This window comes from Acromyrmex echinatior, chromosome 4 (genome assembly GCF_024713525.1).
Source record: "Acromyrmex echinatior isolate Ae372 chromosome 4, ASM2471352v2, whole genome shotgun sequence".
Classification (NCBI taxonomy): domain Eukaryota; kingdom Metazoa; phylum Arthropoda; class Insecta; order Hymenoptera; family Formicidae; genus Acromyrmex; species Acromyrmex echinatior.
Genome location: NC_141855.1, coordinates 1,753,182 through 1,773,890, shown reverse-complemented (window position 1 = coordinate 1,773,890; position 20,709 = coordinate 1,753,182). Strand labels below are relative to the sequence as shown.

Genomic DNA, 20,709 nt, shown 5'->3' with positions numbered 1-20,709 from the left:
CGCCGTGAACACGAATTAAAATTTCTTTTAACGTAGAAAGTTTCGAAAACTTGAAAAAGATGAAAAAAATGAATTAAAGTATAATAACATCCTCTATATATATATATATATATATATATCTGCAAAAACGTAAATTTCATAAAATCGAAGGAAAATGAAGGAAATCTTTGGTAAATGCAACAGAATTTTATCATGTCAATTAAAAATTTAATTAACACGAACATAGTAAATAGTAAATCGCGTATTTGCGATTTGTAATACTATTCCGTAAAATTTGTAATACTATTCCGTATATATAAATATATATATATATATATTTTATGACTAATTTACGTGTAATTGTGAGGCGCCGCTATATAGTTTAGCTTGTTTATCGTTATCAAGGACTACCGGTAAGGTAACAAAGATATCAAACAATCAACACGACATCGACAAGGGGCACGATTCATCGTCAGTGATATGGATTCCCGATAATTTATCGTCGTTATATAAGAAAATAATCAGAGATTTATAACACGGCTCTCACTTAACGAAAAGATCATTTTAAGACAGTGATTGTGCGACATCGGTAAGTCCGTTCTTTTAGCTGTAGCGTTCTAATTTACTTTTAACTGCTATCAATCGAAAGTTAATACAGTTTTCCCTTTGATACATACTCATCCGGTCGCTGTGAGATTAATCGCAGCTCATTGTTTCAAATCACCCGCGAAGCTGTTGCGACTATCATTGATAAACAATAAATCGTAATTTGATCTCATCGATACGTAACTTGTTTTTCGCCGCGCGTGAAAAACTGTAGCGGGGGGGGGGGGGAAACAATTATCGATCCTCGTAATGAAAACAATCAAACAAGTGTGAAGAACGGAATTTTTCGTTGAGTAATAATATTTATTTCACTCGCATTAAATTGTTTTGCGGACATTCTAATCCACCATTGTTCGCGAAAGAGGTAACGGACACTAAAGTGCACCGAGTTCATCAAATTTGTAAGGATCTTTTATTAAAACAAGTGTACGAACATTTATTATATTTTTATATACAAAAATCTAATATTGGTCAATTTGATGGTAAGTAATTACTGTCAAAAGACAGTAATTACTTATTTTAAATATAATTAAAAGGATTGTTGTTTAGTGCTTTTAGCGTTAAATAAGTAATCGATTATTATCTTTTATAATATAATAAAGAGTGCCTTAAGAATCGGTCAAAGTTGGAAGTTTCGAATAATATAATATTCTAAGTTCATGAATTTAATTAATGTGACTGTGCGACGAAACGTCTTTTAGCAATAAATTGGCCAGTATTAGCTAGATTTCTGTAAAGATATTGATCAATGTACCTATATATCTTCATTTGATTATAATCAGCTTCATAAATCAGATTGTGCTTTGTAAACCATTTATTTCATAAGTTATTTATCTTCGTTCGAAGTTTTAATCGAAACAGTGTTGTCCTTCCATTTCCTCGAAGTTTTACACCAATAAGCGCGTAACGTAATAGCATTTAAAACTAAAAGGACTCCTTCGCCAAGCGTGATTTACGGAGCGTATTCTATCGTGAAATTGAATTTTCGTTATATTATTTTCGTATTTTCTCGATTTTACAAGCAACGCAATCATTTGTATCCGCGCAAAGCTATCGTCGTCGATTCGCAATCGGGACGCAGCACGCATGTGCGTAACGTGATTATCGGTCACGGGTCGACGACGCAGGATGCGGAGTAAATCTCGTCCTGGATTTTATTGATTTTTCCATTGATACAAGCAAGCAGGCTGAGTTAGAAAAACTTCTTCGAATTACTTTATTCCGCATGATTTAATCAGTGGAAAGAAATATTATATACGACATTCTCTCGGCATTCCGTGCAAGAGAAAGAAGTAAAGAAAAGAAAAAAATTTGTCGACGTTCTCGACAAATACCGGTCGATATACACTCATTACACTCATTACACAGGATGTTCACAGTATGAGACTGATGTCCGAAATACGGGTACATTAATTAGTAGAATGTCCAGCAGAATTCAGCAGAATGTTGCCAAATAAAAACGCGGGCAAATTGTTTCTTCATTGTCAGATAAATATCTTCATTTATTTGGATACTCACGCAAATTGAAAGATATAAGTGGGCGCATTTATCGTATAGTATTTCGCAGCTTTTTCCACAGAAAATTCTCTGAAACTGCATTCAAATTAGACTTAATAGATGAGTTTAATATCAGAATTTCGCATTCTCTTTCTTCTTCTACAAAACAAAAGTACAGATAACTTATAAATTTAATTTCACCGCTATTATTTGTGCTATCATTTTCTTATTTATTATAAAGCTGAATTTCTTTTTTGATAAAAAGAAGATATCACAAATACATATGTGAATACATCGGAAAAGATACGTTATCTCATATATTATTTTGAAGTAAACATTCTTCTTCCATAAACATTTTATGAATCAAAATCATATGAATTGGATCTTGATGAGATTTCTCACAATTTCAAAATTCTCCTCTATCATCTCGTTCTCCTACTCGATGCTTTTCTCGACAAGGGTTCCTTTCGATGGAGCTAATTCTTATGGAGACCATTCTGTGTGCGGCGAGGCCGCGCAACCTTGACCAAGGCACCTCGTTTCAGGGTCTAGGTCTCGAGACGTATCGTCGCAACGACCGCGATCGACCCGCGATCGAGATCGCGCTTCGCGAGGAACAGCCAAAGAAAAGAGTGGGAGAGAGAGGTGGAGACCGATCAGAGGAAGCCGAGCGAGAAAGAGAGATCGAGAAAATGACCCCCACTCGCGGCAATGAGGAAATAGAGGGGCGCTCTTATAAAGACTATGCCTACAGCCCTGTATCAGTGAGTTCCCCTTCGACGGTGAATGATACACCCCCAGTTAGAGAATCAGTGGAATTGGACATACAGAGGACGTCATTACGCACCAACGATCGTAGTGGTCCCGAAGACATGACGGAGAAGGGTTCCAAACACATCCAGTTCCTGGCTGCTGCGACAGGTAAGTTCAAGTAAATAAAAGATTAAATGTCAAAGAGGGAGATAAATTAAATTAATTAAAAGATCAATTAATTATTAAAACATTGTTTTTTTTTTCATGGAAGTTTTGGGTTACTTGAAATTAATTTTTTCATACATTTCTTCAAAACAAATTAATTTTAAAAAATTTGATTGCAAAAATTAGAAAGACTTTCTAAATTATTTTTTGAAGGTGAGATCGATACTTCATGGATTAATTTTTTAAATCATGTATTTATTTAATTTATTTATTTAAAAACGTCATGTATTACTTCTACTTGTACTGAATAGACGAATTTATTGACTGTATGAAGATGAATAATCACGTGTTACAAATACAATTCGATTGATCGATTCGACGCTTGAGGAAGAATTTATTTCTCGCGTTGGCTTCATATTTCAGTATTTTCGAAACTCGAGAAAAATCAAAAGCCAAATTGAAATATATTGATACAATGTAACATAAGATTTGATTTCATTCTTTTTACGCGGTATTGTTTTTTAATCCTCCTTTAAAAGAAGAATAGAATTACATTATACATTCATCGACATAGTTCAGTTCAGAGGGTTTGAAACGAGCAGATTGGATAATTGACAATAAATCGTACTATTTGCTTTTTACTGGTGTAGTTACTCTTTTGATGCGTGTGACATTAATTGAAGAAAATGAAGAGGCACAATACACGGTTGCTCGCTCTCACGTGTAGAGCACAGTGCAGCTGCACTTTGCAGGTGCGTGACGCGACTGTTAGTGTCCGAGAATCGAAACTATTCTTATAAGTATATTTTTATAAAAATATGTATTTAATTAAACAATGAAGGTCCGAAATAATACTCGAGTTGACTATTAACAATTCGGTTGAAAATTTATTTGAGAGTTAATACTCAATTTGAATGTCATTCATTTTGAATTTTGGACCGTCAATGTCTAGTTTGATGTATTTTTTTATAAGGATATTTTCCGTCCTTGTTTTATTTTAGCTATAAATAATAAAATATTTCTATACTTGTAATCTTAAGGGAAATCAATAAACATACTAATAAATATTTTTAATTGTGTTCTCTTGATCGCAGCAAGTAATTTATTAAAACTAGTCAAAGACATAATGCAAGTACGTGAAGCAGAATTGTTCAATCCTAACTATATTGTTCAATCCTAACTATATTATGTTACACATAATTTTTGGGGGGCATCGCGAAGATATTATTAATAATGTTACTTTATCAAAATTTTATGAAAGTACATGCAATAATATGATAATATAATGATAATGGAAATATTATTTTAGATGACCGCAAAATATTGTGACCAAATATTATACAAATATTATCACAATATAATATGAGTATTTATTATATTTCCAATAATTCAATTTACATTTCTAAAGTTAATAATAAACACAACAGTCATAATCAATAATAAAAGACAATGACGTAAATCTTTATAGCTTAATAAAATAACAAATAGAAATAAATTTACTCAAGCAAATTTTTATTATTTAGTAACTATTTATTATAAACTTTATCCTGTCATTTTTCTTTTTAAAATCATTTTTAAAGAAATGAAATTAAGAGCTCATTACAAAGATAAAAAAATTCCATTACGATGCTTTTAAAATGTTTTTTCCCTAATGTATATAAATGATGAGAATCGAAGACTCACAATTTAGCAGGAAAAAATGTATAAACGACGAGAAGCAAAGAATCGCGATTTAGCAAGAAAATAAGCGTGTATCTCATCTATTAAATTTACATGATACGATTTTAACGCGAAAGAAAGAAGAAATCAAGATAATTATTCGGCTGGATAATTTCGATTGACCGAATCAAGATTAGCTCAGCTTGAGATATTAGCATCGAAAACCCACTCAGAGAAAGAACGATGCCCCGCACTACGTGATTCATGTTCACCGGTGAGTCCTTCGTGTACTTGGATGACGGGAATATTAAACGATTCACATCCGGCGCTCGACCGAATTCAATCTTAACCGACAAAGATCGCAATCGGTTTAAACTACTTCCTCATTACCGGTGCAAGCGGTAGCCAGTCAAACGAGACCTCGAAGTGAGAATCCCGAGTTGAATGGAGAGGGTCTCTCTTACAATGCAAGTCAATCGAATTCGTAATGAGACTAGCGGCGAACCCGCAATTGTTCAGTAATGATCATCGGTTGGATTGAGAACAATCTGATTCTCGATGGAAATCAGCGTTCGATTCCCTAACAATGTGAGTTTCTTATCAAAACAGAAATAAAATGATTGAGTAATTTTTACCTTACAAGGAACATTAAAAATGTTCTGTTTATTTTTGCCGAATTTATGCTTTAAGCTTTACTTGTCTGAAAGTAAAAATATCGAAGATATAAAGTACAAGATACATTGTAATTATAGTAAATTCATTCAAATAATTATTATTTTATAATAAAATAAATCATACTCAAGGCTGTAAGCATGAACAATTCTCAGGACTTCATTACTGTGCAGTAAAGTTTTATCAGTGATAAGGCAAAAAATACTTATCGATAAAGTAAATTCTATTAAGATGATAATTTATACATTTATTTTATGAAATGTAAAAAGTATCTTACAGTATGGCTATGCTCGTTCATTTACCAGAAAATTAAAGTAAATTTTACACACGATCTGTCCCTATATGGATTTGCCAATTCCATAAAATTTACTAGATTTTATTGCATATTTACATTTTTCTCCGTGACGAGAGTAATAAAAAGGAATAAAATTAGATACTTCTTTATTGTATAATTAAATAAGAATAATCCACGTTTTTCCGTGATTAAATTGTGCGCTCGGAAAAAATTATGTAGAGCTGAATTATATTTAGGTAATATAATTTAGGTAATAATCTTTACGCGTATATTTAGCAGGTATATAAAAATTCAGATCAGCTTTGATTAGCTCAGCAATTTGCGCGAAATCAGAAATCACGAGAGCAGCGTGAGAATGAGAATCCTTGAATAGAGAAACGGTAATCCCCGCAACTTAACCACCAATTATTTATATATGCGGAAATCAACGGATTTGATTTTACTATTTTTGTTATAAACTAGCATGATAACTCGTATTTGTAGTATCGATTTGTCCTCGTGATGTCAAAGTTTCCGTGACAAAAAGCTGAAGTACTTCATGGTCATGTGCACGTAATATTGTACTAAAATATGTATATTAGATATATTGCAACTGCAACATATATTGTATTATCTATTCAACGAATGAGCATCTGAAGGCACTTATTAAGTTGCTTAACAAAAGTCAGTTTAATTCTCAGTCAGTTCGAATAAATTCGATTCTTGTGAAAGTAAAAGTCACTTGAATATTCATTGAAATTTCTGTATTGGCGATTTTGCACATAAAAATGCATTTGTCAGCTTTCTCTCTTGAAGATAAATTAATTTATTCCATCGTAAGTAAAAGTTTTAATGTAGAACTGTACATGAATAATGTAGGTTAATCTCGATGTAACAGTGTCATAAGAGATAATAACGCATCTTAATTTGTACCTGTCACTTTTAAAAATCTAATATATCAATCTTGTTTATCAAACTTCATACAATTTCTTGGATAAGATGCAATTTTAAGATTAACTGGAATTAATTTAAAATATAAAATTTTATTATCTCTTGATGGACGATAAACAAATTAAAACTACTTTTAATGTACGCTAAGTGTACTCGTTGAGCAGATTCTCGTTAAAATGTCGATTAAGATGAAATGAGTTTGATTCTTTTCATAAACAAAAAGAATTCCGTAAAAAAGAGAGTTTATATTTTTGGCAATGTTGTGTTCAAAATGATTGAGTGTTCGCATACTTTTTTACTGTATCCAGAATAAAATTCTGTGATTCATTCTGTGTCTTTTGTGGTGAGTTGTTTATCCAATTATTTATCTTTATCAATCTTTGATGACGAACTCTTGCGTATGTAAAAATGCAGCTTCACTATTTTATTCGGTATCGATAGTGATAGATATTTCATTGTCGTGATATTTTTATATTTCAATCGGAATTTTTCCGAATATTGTTATCCGTGGTAACGCCTCTTTCGCACTCTCGTCATTAACTATCGATTACGTTATCCTATCCTATCGTGGTTGCCTTCATTTTTTAATTCATTGTAATTTTATGTGTGTGTCCGATACAGTTCAATGTTTCATCACGCGGACGTCAATGTTTGTTGATTGACAGTGGTGCAACGTCAACGATTTTGCAAGTATGATGGTGACAATATTTTAAAATCACGCATGGAAATATACGCGATGATGTCCAGACTTTTTTTATATCGAACTGTAAACATGCGCTAATCTTTTAAAATGTAATCGTATTTCGTCACATGTTCCATTATTTTGTAATTCATTAGGCAATTTATTGTCATGATATTGTTCGGCGATAGGAAGAAGCTTGCTTTTATTGTATAAAAATGTGATTATATTTTCTGTTAACTGTAATCTGCGTTAACGATAAAAGTGAATTTTATAATCGCGTTTCTCTCGGTATGATTTTTCAATATTATATGCTATCACGATTTTTTAGAACACAATATCTTATATACAATGTATACACATAAGATGATATTGTGGCCCTTGTATTGTATAATGATCTCTCTTAATATCTTTGATAGACAGTAAATTCTAATAATAATTTACGAAATCATGTATTCAGTAATCCATTATATGATGGCGCTAATATGTCATAAAATAGCCGATATTTATTATATAATACATTTTTTATTTTTACGTTCAAGCATTTTCAAGTTATAGAATTTAATTGTTATACATACTTATTTTTTGCGTACTATCGAACGTATGTACACTTAAGTGTGCTGTTCGTTATTTTACATTTTATTTAGCTGTATACATTTCGAGTTATATAAAGTTAAATAATAGCAGGGAAATTTTGTTAATGTAACCCCCCTAAATTGACTGATGACCTTTTTCGAATTTATCAATATAAATATAATCATTCGATAAGTCGCAGCTCTATTGCTAATCTATAGTTTATTTATATTACGATCTGACGCAACTCGCCGATTCGCGTAAAGGAGGCACGGCAGTGTCTCGCGCTATGCTTAGCGCCGAGCCACTATTGTCTTCAGATACGTATTATCTATAAATTTTTACTGAACAGACTATAATATGTGCGAGAAGTTATGTGTGTGTGTGTATATATATATATACAGGATGTCTGGAAATAATCGCCAAATATTTCATGGGCAGATAGAGAGGACTAAACTGAATCGAAAAGTCCTCTACCATTTTGCAATTTTCGCAATAGTTAACAAGATATTAATTACTAAAAATTGTCAAATATTGATCTTGAATAATTTTTTACTCAAATACTATCAACTTTATAGAAAAGCTGTAAAAGACAAAAATCATTTATTTTCTTCTCATAAAGTTCTAAGAATTTTTTCAGAATTTTTTAGTACTGCATCAACTTTTTAGTACTGCATTTTCTCATTTTTATCAACATGAAAAATTCTAAAAAAATTCTTAGAACTTTATGAGAAGAAAATAAATGATTTTTATCTCTTGCAGTTTTTTTGTAAAGTTGATAGTATTTGAGTAAAAAATTATTCAAAACCAATAAGAAAAAAATAAAATTGCAGAATGCATGCAAATACACACACGTGTATATAATTCTGCAACCCATATATTTCTCCATATATTTTAAATATCATATTTTTAATAAAGAAAACTAATTTTTTTTGTGAAAAAAAATTTATTTTTGTGGAAGACAGTGTCATCAAATTTTTATAAATAATGTCCTAAATAATAAATATTTCATAACTTTGAGTTTATTATAGAATTGATTGAGCAATACTTTAACAAATGTACCGTTACATTCTAAATTTAACAAAGTTATTGTATAAAATAGGAGGCTATGATATTATTATCTCTTCTAGTATTTCAATATATATGATAACATTATATAATCCATCAAAACGGAATAAATATTTCATAACTTTGAGAATCATTTTAAATTAACTTTTATATTATAAATATTTAAAAGTGTTAGTAAATTAAATTTCCTAACTGCTTAAATTGAATATCCTTTGGATTGTTTAAAATTAATAACTTTATAAATAAGTACTCTTGAGAGACACTTTCTCATATTTTGAGATATAATTTTTTAATACTTAATCAATGTTTGACTTTCACTCTACAATTTACGATGTATCACGCAGTGTTTCGTAAGCGTATTTAACTGCGTTATTTATCGATTTTTATCGTTCAGGCCATTTTGTTGCTCATTTTACGTATTTCTGTCTCGCGATAATCCGGTACGAGCCCGTACCATGTCATATGCATGAACGCGTAAACAAAGAGGTAAATTGTCACGTTAAAATTCGTAATAAAAAAACGTTCTACTGGTACGAATGCAGCTTCAATGAGTCGACAAATAAAAAAATAAGAAAATTAAGAAGAATTATGTGCTAGTTAAGTAATGATGGATCATCGTCAAACTCTGATTACTTGATGCAACATCGGCACTGACTATCTCATTCAGGGGCAAAGATACATCCTTATATTTTCAGCAGCACATCTTTGATATTGGCATTTTTGTTTTGAAAGTTTCGCCAGATTATGCAACTCATTTAAAAATATTTAATCTTTATTTAATCGTGAAAACTCATTTAAAAATATTCAATTTTTATTCAATCGTAAAAAAAGTTTTAAATCTATTTGAAGAGTGACAAAGAAATTATCTCATAACCAGATATAATATATAAACGAGCTTGTTATCTCGATAAAAATGTCAATATGAAATATCATTTAACATTGATATGTTATTTTATGGATTACATTATATAATCGAATTATATGTGGGTCAATAAGATAACCTTAATATGAATTATCTTGATTTTTTGAGGGCAAAATTAAGGTTACTTATTGATTCACCTATTGTATATTATTTTAATAATCACTATTGATATATATAATTTTTAATTGCTTTTTAAAAACTTCGTCGAAAGTTGAAAGCCGTTATTTTAAATCGCAACTTTAATTATCTGATATTTAAATTTCTGTTTGGAATAGGATAGAATAGATAATTAATCCTATAAATTTCGCTATATATAGATTTATAATGTGATTTAAAATTATAAGATAAATCTTATCATGGTTTGTTAAATGATAAGAGGAATATCAAATCATTCGGCAAGTGCATGGTGTAATCGATGGATCATGTTATGGAAATATCAGTTATTATGGAAAAATAATTATCAACATGGAACATGTTTTTCATCGAAAACGAGAGACATATCAAACGACCTTTCTGTTTATCTAACGCGATCGTATTTGACATCATGAATTGATGAATGCCTATCTATATTTGGATCTATACATTCACGGATTACTTCGCACGGATTTATTGCATTGTGATCAATAATCGCTACCTCGTGTCAAGTCAATGAAAAAATAATTTACTAAATTCAGTAAAATTAATAAGTAGTAAAGCACGACATTCGCGTATTATTGCGCACAAAAAAATCAAGAGGAAACGGAGAGGTGATAGCCCCACGCAATGATGACGATTAGGAGGACCATGAGTGTGAACTCTATTTTCCTTGTGTTTGCTTATCAAAAAAGGACGTTGACTCTTTTTGATACGCAAACAAATTAATTGTGCTCTCTTCAGACAATATCGATTGTTTTACAAGACATCTATCTTAAAATTCTTAAGACTTGTTTGAAAAGTTTGTCAGAATGATATCTTTATAACAAAATTAAGACATCTCGATTTATGACATCTTTGTATCAAGACGTTTCAGACATGCATGTGTCTGAATTTTAAATTATAATTGGGAAGTTTCATGTCAAATTGTTTGAGGAAAAACAATACTTGTTGAAGATAATTTACGGCCTCAAAGATAATATTTTTGCTTGCAAATAAAAAAAATAATTACCGAATATCTCGGTAATTAATAATTTGGAATTGATATAACTGCAGATTAATTAATTCATTATTATTATATAAATAATTACATAAATTTTGCTTGCAGTTATATAATACCATTATTTTTCTTTATACAATTCTTTTTCTCTAATTTTGTATATTGTTAGTAATCATCTGGTAATATCGCAATTTAAACGCTTGACTAATCACGTATTCATTAAATATTACACATTTATAGTATTTCATAACAGTAGCAAATAAAAGCAACGCTAATGAAATTCAATAAAATAGAGCTTGCGCGCACGTTCGCTGCTTTCTGCGTGACTAGCTTATTGTTGTCAAAGCTATCTCTCTTTTCCCATAAAAATGCGAAGTGCAATCCTGTATTCGTGTCGATAATTTAACATTAAGTCATGACAATACTAGCGAGATTGTATCTTTTCGATGTCAAGTGCGCGTGCGATACACATTTATACTAGTTCAATACCATGACGTACAATCGACGACGCAATCACGTAACGCATTACGTCGAGAAATTACGTAAGTGAAATACGTAAATTGCGATAATACCGCGTATATCACAATAACCGTTTAGTAGTTGATTTTTTCTGCGGTTCCGCTTAGACTATTTGTAATGAAGTAACAAATCAGCGTAATTTGATTTATGCTTATGCACTGAGATACAAATTAAATCATCCTTTCCTTCTTTTTTAATACTAAATATAAATTAAGATTCCTTACTCGTTAAGGTAAAATTATCATCGGTCAATGACATGCCAAAACACGAAGTTTTCTTTTACATAAATACGCGAAATATATAGATGCACCATCTCTTCTATTCGTAATATAAAATATAAATTAAAACTTCTCGTTTAATGAAAAAGAGATAAAATATTATTAAATAATGATATACTGATATTATATAATAAGTATATACGAATTTTTTTTATAATACGAATATAAATGCTTATTTTGTTTAATAGATAATAAAAAAATTATTATTTATAATTGCAGATTTTGCACAGTAGATTGAATAAATTTTTTTTACCTTGCAAACGTATATTAAATTCAGCTGCAACAGCTGGATATCCTCTGCTGCAGTTTAAATCTCTGCTTTGTAAGCTTCGAACGTGTACCAATCGCTCCGTAAAACCGGAAACATCGCGGGCCTTGAATCTTACCGCATTACCTGAAATACACAATTATGTAAAACCTCTTTATCTCCGGAAAAGCCTTCAAAGCACGCTTTGACTCGAGTTTCATCAGTGGAGCATTGCCTACAAGTTATCTCGAATGTTAACACGATTGAATTGCTAATCTCGAAACAAAAACATCTTCGGAAAGTCAATTTTTCGTTGGTGATAAAAATATTAGGTGTTGGAATTAATTCGTAGCGTTTTTAATGAAAGAATGTTATTTATTTCACATGAGCATTAAAAAATACATTAATGAAAGTACTTCCCATCACTTGTAAAACGCTACGAATTAATTCCAACACCTAATATAATTTGAGATTTTGTACAAAACACATAAATATATCTTCCTAATATAATGTTTCTTTACTGACAAAACAAAATGTTCAGCTTTAATAATTAAACATTTAAATGATAATTAAATATTTAAATAATAATTAAATATTTAATAATTAAACATTTAAATAATAATTAACCTTTTGAATTTGTAAAAAGAAAAAGATATAGATAAAAACATATACATTATAAAATTTTTGCAAATAACTGTCTAAAATAAAATAGATAAAGTTTTGATATTCAATCATTTGTTATATTTCTCCATTTTTATATAATTACAATAAGAAAAATGATTTACTAATAAAAAAATATAATAAAAGAAATGATTTATTATTTTTTTCATTAGAATTTGACTTAGTAATTTATCATTATATGAATTTTAGGAACAATAATAGAACAAAAAGAATTCTAAAGAGATAGCTTCTCAGCAATTAAATATGCAGCAAATAATAATGCGATAATGACTGATACTAGCGACAGGCGTGGACGCGTATAATCATAGTTTATCTTCGCATTTATTTTCATATTCATCTACAGTTTAATATAAATCCATTTGTGGGTTGATAAATGTATTATTAAGTCTCATTTAAGTGATAAAATAGCGATCAGAAGATCTTACCTTTAAAAAGCTGTAGATTAAGGCGCTCAATTATAAAGTCATCGTTAAATATCCAAGGAATTAACATTGAGCGTGCAAAGAAGTTACACGAATATTCCTGCACTTGTTTATTTTCCATTTGTATAATATATACATCTCGGAATTTTACAATTACAGCTAGTCTATCCGTCGCCGCGACTGGCGCGATGATGGGATGGACGAGTCCAGTTCTTCCTAATTTGGAGAAGAATGGTGGACCTTTGGGATCGCCGATCAGTAGTGAACAGAGTTCCTGGATAGGATCTCTGATGGCCCTCGGTGCTATTTTCGGCAGCTTCGTAGCGGGATACCTCGGAGAAAAGTATTACTTATAATATAAATTAAAGACCCTAAGAATCTGATCACGTACATTTTTTTATAAGAAAATATGGCAATCGTTAGATTGCAGAGTATATAGGATGAATCGTATAATGCTTATAGAATCCTATTAGGTGTTGGAATTAATTCGTAGCGTTTTTTAATGAAAGAATGTTATTTATTTCACATGAGCATTAAAAAATACATTAATGAAAGTACTTCCCATCACTTGTAAAACGCTACGAATTAATTCCAACACCTAATATATATTTTGTAGAATCAAATATTGCCATATTTCTTACATGACTAGATTTTTATTCGAGAGTCTCAAGTATAAATTAGTCATTCAATTGCACAAGTAATTTTGTAATATGTAAGTAATTTACGTAATTACGTTCTACTTCTCGAAACTGTAAGTTAAAAACTAGAGCCAATCTTCGTCAAGAGATAAAGGGTGTTTCCCAACAAGAGACACAGATGACACAATATAACACAGTAAATCTTGCTTGTATCTGTTGTTTGTTAATGTTAAACGAAGATATGGTCACTGTATCGCACTGTATTTAATGAAAAGCACCAAAAGCGTGTATCAAATTCAAATATTTAATAGCTGAATCAGAAATAACGAGAACTGATTTTTTTCATTGATATTCTATAGATTGGGTCCCAAACGAGCGTTGTTATCTTGCGTGGTGCCGTATTTAATTGGATGGATACTTGTCGCCTCTGCAGGTCACGTGGCTCAGCTTTATGTTGCTCGATTAGTACTTGGATTGGCTCTGTCTATCGTATTCACGATCATCCCTATGTATAATGGGGAAATAGCCGAGGTAAAATTTATTTTGCACACATATACAATATATATATATTATATATACAAGTAGCACAATTACTTATACACAATTTTCTAGGATTTTCGCATTTTGCCTAAATTTTTATATTATTTAGGCACTTTTTGCTGATATTAAAGATTTATCCATACTTCTCAGAATCTATGAATACAACTAGAATAAATAAAATAACTATTTAAGCAATAAAAATTATTTGTTTGTTAAATAATATTAAAAAATAAAGTAAAGTAATGAAATTTAAATTAATTTGAATTTAAATTTGAATTAAGTAAAATTCTGAAAGACTTTTGAAATTATTAAAAATTAAAGCGTGAATCAATGAGAGTTAGAGTGCGGTGTAATTGAAGCGCTAATTAATTGTATAAAAATGTTCTTTATTCTAATTACTTGGTTGAACATTTCAACTCAGCTCTGAGCTATCTATACAGCAACAAATTAAAAGATCAAACGTTCTCAGAGTTCTAGAAATAAGTATCTCCCTAGTTATGTTTTTGACGCATTGTTGATTGTTGACACATGTCAATCAAGTACAAAACGAAAAACGATGAGAGGTTTGTCAATATTCTATACAATCCAATGGATCCGAAAAGCGAAATCAGACATTTAATCAAGTAATATAAATAAAAAACATTTGTATACAAATTAATTAATATTCATATCATCGCGCTTTAAGTCTCATTAGTCTCGTTTTAATTTTTAATAATTAAATTGGTCATTATACATATAATAACTTTAATTTATGTAACTTTTCAGGTGTCTATCAGGGGAGCATTGGGCTCTTTTCTTCAACTCTTTATCACGATCGGTTTTTTATATGCCTACGCTATTGGGCCATTTGTTAGTTACACAGTTTTTTGGATTCTCTGTGCCATCTTACCGATAATCTTCTTCATCTCCTTTTTTTTTATGCCGGAGTCTCCGTACTTCCTCCTCCGTCGGGGCCGCAGAGATGAAGCAATTGCATCTCTGGCGAAACTCCGAAGCAAATCCGAAGCTGCCGTTCAGAAGGAAGCCGATGAAATACAGGTAAGCCATTGTGCATAACATAACTTTCTTTTAAAATTGTCTGCTCTAAAAGAATCCCAGAATTTTCAAATTTGTTAAAGTCAGGTGAATCAATTTGATTCTTAACTTTGTATTAATTTTTTGTCAGAGAAATTCAAATTGTTGGCATATTTAATTTTATAAAAAATTCTGTCAAGAAAATTATGCGGTTAGTATATAGTATTGTAATAAAAAATGCTAATTCGATTCGCGGTCGTTTATGGCTTCGTTGATTTCTCAACGGGTCGCTCAACTAGACAAGATGATCGCGAATGCACCGTTACAAGCACGTACTCAATTATTACTAGACACATGTCCGAGTATACATTGTCCGTCAGATCGCTTTAGACAAACAAGGTTGTGGCTAAGGCCGTTCCTTGATCCTAAACGACAATGTCGTGAGGAACAATTATGACTGGCTTGCAAACAACATTCCTTCCTACAATGTAGAGTCTCTCAGAATCAAGTATTCCTTTAGTCAGCTATACGTAACTATACATTAAAGTTATTGTTCGAGCGTTGAAACAGTCGCAAAATGTAATTGCAAAAATAAATATTAAGAGCTGAGGAACATAGAGGCTCAGATTGTAAATGGATAGCAAATTTGCTTCAGCATTATTTGAAATTCTTTTAATAGCATACACATAATTTAATTTTTTTATTTCAGAACATTCTATGTAGATTGTTGTGCTTCAGTTTTAATATTTATTGTTTAATAAATTCGTCTCGGTTTCAATTTTTCAGGTAATACTTGACGAGGCTTTCAAGACTCAAATTAGCATCTTAGACCTGTTCAAGGTGAAGGTGAACATCAAGGCACTGGGCCATACTTGTGCTTTGGCTTCCTTTCAACAGTTTACCGGTATCAATGTCGTGCTGTTCTATCTACAAAATATTTTCATTGCTGCTGGAGGCAGCATCTCAACAGATGTAGCACCGATTATCATCGGAGTGGTGCAAATATTAGCGTCAGCAGTGACACCCGTAGTTGTCGATAGATCAGGTAGAAGGATGCTCCTCGTCATCTCCGGCATCGGAGAGACAGTCAGTTTGGTGAGTAATTGCTTCCATTTTCAGATTTGATCTCAAATTAATCAATTGTGAATTTAAAAAATACATAGTTGTAAAAATAAATAAAAAAAAAATTTGTTTAAATCTGGAATATAATTTATAATAATTCAGTTATGAGAATTAATAAAAATAATTTAAGACCTGATTAGTAAAGACTTTGAATAGCTAGATCAAATCTTTTCTTGTGTCTTTGATGGTATATATTGTCATTAATTGAAGATCAAAATTAGTAGTAGAAATCAATTAAAATAGTGTTAAAGTTTTACACATTATAAATAAGCACAACAATTAACAATATTTCAGTTAGAAGATATTAGGCTACAAAAATTATTATATAAAATAAAACATTCTTGTTTTATCTTTTCTCGTGTTTTAAAAGAACCGGTTGCAGTCATTCATAAAACGTTGCAATTGAAAATTATTATTAATCGTATATACTTACAATTAGACATGATTTAAAGACATGATAGTTCATGGAGAATTAATAATGCGGGACCTAAAATTTAATATTGCATTGAAACCCTTACAAAATTTTCATACTACTCTCTTTTGATGAACACCAGATTGATTTGAAAATTTGCATGAAAAGCGTGTCCAAAATTAGCGTATTCATGAAGCGATAGACGCGGTTTCCCATAAAGTTTACTTCCTGTTTTATGGAATGAATTTTAATTTTGTCGCCCTGCGATGACGAACCTAAGTTTATTAGAATGAGCATACATTTTGCAGTTGATTAAAATTTCAAAGGAACCTCAAGGAATTTAGATTAGAATCGTTAGAAGCATAAAGATAAATTTTCTACCAAGAAACACAATTATCTTTTGAATCATATTTAATCAGTGAACTGCATTTAAATCAGACATAAATTAATATTACAAAACAAAATTATTATTTTTATCAATTTTCTCATTTTAATTTTATTAAATACAAAGCTACTCTCTTTTTGTAAACACACAATTGTGACGTTAAATGAGATGAATTAAAACAGAATGTTACTATATATGTTTGTTTTAATTCATCTTATTTAATGCCATAATCACGATGCATATAAAAAGGAGTATTATATAAGAAAATTCAAATAAGAAGATTGATAAAAATGGGAATTTTGTTTGGTGACATTGTGTATTAATTTAGTATTGACAGCTCCATTCCACAAATATTTTTTGTCGACAATAATTTGTAGATGATTGACACGAATTATCGCGCGTTGATTCATTTTCATATTATATAGATTACACGGTCAAATCATTAAATGCATTTTCCGATCGTGAGCGTGCACGATCAGCATGCATAATTATACTCGTTGTGGATTTAACTTCTTTTATCACGCATCTCGCCTTCAGGCAAATTCATGGAGCGAACGACTTAATTGAGATGCTACTTGTTATCGTCATTTGGAGCTTATATAATTCTCTTTGTAGATCAGATAAAGATACGGCCATAAAGTCCTCGCGTTTCGGTAAAGTCCGGCGCAGGAAATACAACAATAAATCGCGAGGATGTATAACAATGTCCTCGAGAAGAGGAAGGTTGAGCATTATTATACATACATACGTCATTATGCATTCCAATGAAATACGATGGAATGTATCGGATTCAGTGCACACAAAGCGCAAGGACTTCCACGTGACTGTATGTGCATCGATTACATAATTGCGATAAGAGGCAGACACGCGTACGATAACACATCGACTAAAATGAATTGAAAAAATTATAATTTTTGTATTTTAAGAATTTTTTTAAACACGAGTTTCTTTTTTTCGTTTTGCCATTGTGAGTCTACTTAAATTTAGAAGGCAGTTATTCTGTGGGAGATTAATATAGTAAAAATTGTCAGAAACAACCAAAACATCTTGTAACGACGCGCCACTATACACATGTAGATAAAAATTTTTCAAACACCGAATATGTTTATATAGCAGCATTGAATTTTTTATCACACAAATTTTAACTTTTGTTCTCTTTTGTATGTGCTTATAATGTAATCATTTGTTCTGCAGTGTGCCATGGGCTTATATTTCTACCTGAAGGAAGTACAGCAAGCGGATGACGTAGTGGATCAGATATCCTGGTTGCCGATAGTCTCACTAGTCATCTTTATCGCCACATACTGCGTGGGCTGGGGTCCTCTTCCGTGGGCGGTGATGGGCGAAATGTTCGATCCGAATGTCAAGGCCAAGGCTTCCGGTATAACAGTTTCCGTCTGCTGGTTCCTGGCCTTCCTCCTTACCAAGTTCGTTAGTAACATCGAGCAGGCATTAGGCAATTACGCGTCCTTCTGGATGTTCGCAGGATTCTGCTTAGTTAGTGTCCTTTACACGATATTTTTGCTGCCCGAAACGAAAGGTAAGACTCTTCAACAAATCCAGGATGAGCTCAATGGAGTAACTTCGACCGCAAGCGTCGAGAATGGGATGAAAAAGTGAGACGGGAGTGCTCAGGTTCGATTATCTTGATGATATATGCTGAACTCGACGAATTCTTCAACACTTTTAAGAGATTAAATATTTTTAAAAAATATGTAAAGTTTTACATTTTTATGACATCTATAGGAATTGGATATATTTTATAAAGAAGGAGATTCAAGTAGATCATCAGAAATGCGGATAGTATATGTACCTCATCTACTGCCAAATTTACACAGATATAGATAATACGGGCGAAAAAGAAATATTTTTAAGTTACCACCATTCAGTCTTTTGTCTTAATGTCGTTTGAATCATAAAGAAAAATGGAAAATTATCGACAAACGAATGATGGTCTAATAATTTAAATGTTCAGGTATCTATAGAGGGAGAGAGTAAAACGAGAATAGACTCTATTTTTGCTCACATATACGCAGATACTATTTTGTTATTTTCTGCAACAGAGAACCAAAAATACTTTGTTTTCCAAGCACATTTACGTAACATAGCACAATAATTATATATGTACATAATGGAAGTCATATCATGCATATTTATAAGTACGCTAGCATTAATGATATACTTCGATATGTATATCATTGCTTATAAACTTCGTTTTTCTAAGCATGAAGGAATTTGTAATATGTCAATAAATGTTTCTACGTTTTTAAGTTCCTGTCAGATCCGTGATTAAGAAACGCAGTGAAGCAACAATATGACTCTCCTATTTATAATATATCGTGGGATTTTCTTAGTATTACACATTATTGTGGACATAGTAAGCGAACGAAAAACCAAAAATATTAATTTCGCGGCGTATTTCTCGTTCACGGATGAGAGACTAGTCATTTTATAATGCGTCTACATAGAGAACGTAAATATTAATGATCAGAGAGATATAAAAAATTTAAAAGGAAATTTCACATCGATTATCATTGAAACTTGAAATCATTAAAATTGTCAATAAATCGATGAATTTATATGACGCGAAGAGAAATAGGTATGAGCTAACTTGTTTTTTATAAATATTGACAATAATAAAGCCGTGCTATATTTAGTTATTTACAAAATACCCATAATTTATGTACAATGAATATTAATATATTTACGCGAACAAAATAATTTTGGGAGTAATATCCATTGTATTATTAGTTGATTTGCATTAAATTATTATAAAAAAAAATCATAATATTATCTTAATGAGAGTACTATTCTTAAGTGCACAATGCATTTTTTATTCTTAATGATTTAAAGAGAAATATGAAAATTTTTATTTAATATTGTCTCAATATACGATTCAAAATTTTAATATAAAAATAATATAATATTTTAATGTAAAATTATAAAAAATAATTTTTTACTCTTTGTCATATTGCTTTCAAAATTTAGCAAACGGAATTAAAATAATGGAAATTATAATTATATAAAAGTGATTCAATTTAATAATTAATCATGCATCGTTGCACATGTATGTTGATCAACAAATAAGACTTTTATGAACAATTTATAGTGTGTGTGTGTGTGTATATATATATATATATATATTGATTAGACGTGTTGAAATAATCTGTTATAAAGTACACACATACATATATATATATATGTACACTATAAAAGCGCTCTATTATGTTAATAAATGATGAATGGCAATGTCTATAAGGTTTCTTTTGCCCTTCGCATTAAAATGTTCGAATTTATGCGAATGACAAATCAATTTTGAAAATAACAAATTTTATTCGAGAGCAGTGCTCTCTAATCTGTTACATATCAACTATTTTTGGCCATGTTATATATATTTTAATACTAAGACATATTTTGTACATAATTATTATAATTAAAAATAAATGATAATTATATTTTAAAATAATTTAATATATTTATTGCAATTTTATGACAAGCAATAAATAAAAACCTTTCTTTCC

The 20,709-nt window shown here is 30.6% G+C and overlaps 1 protein-coding gene across 1 annotated transcript; it reads left to right on the top strand.

Moving 5' to 3' along the window:
- Nucleotides 1-507: 507 nt before the first annotated feature.
- On the top strand, nucleotides 508-20,654 carry LOC105147488 (solute carrier family 2, facilitated glucose transporter member 8). Its single transcript, XM_011058528.2, has 7 exons — nucleotides 508-568; nucleotides 2,628-3,003; nucleotides 13,237-13,420; nucleotides 14,075-14,246; nucleotides 15,021-15,293; nucleotides 16,056-16,364; nucleotides 18,383-20,654. The coding sequence occupies exons 2-7, from the start codon at nucleotides 2,775-2,777 to the stop codon at nucleotides 18,806-18,808; spliced, it is 1,593 nt and encodes a 530-aa protein (XP_011056830.1). The 5' UTR covers nucleotides 508-568; nucleotides 2,628-2,774; the 3' UTR covers nucleotides 18,809-20,654.
- The last annotated feature ends 55 nt before the right edge of the window (nucleotides 20,655-20,709 follow it).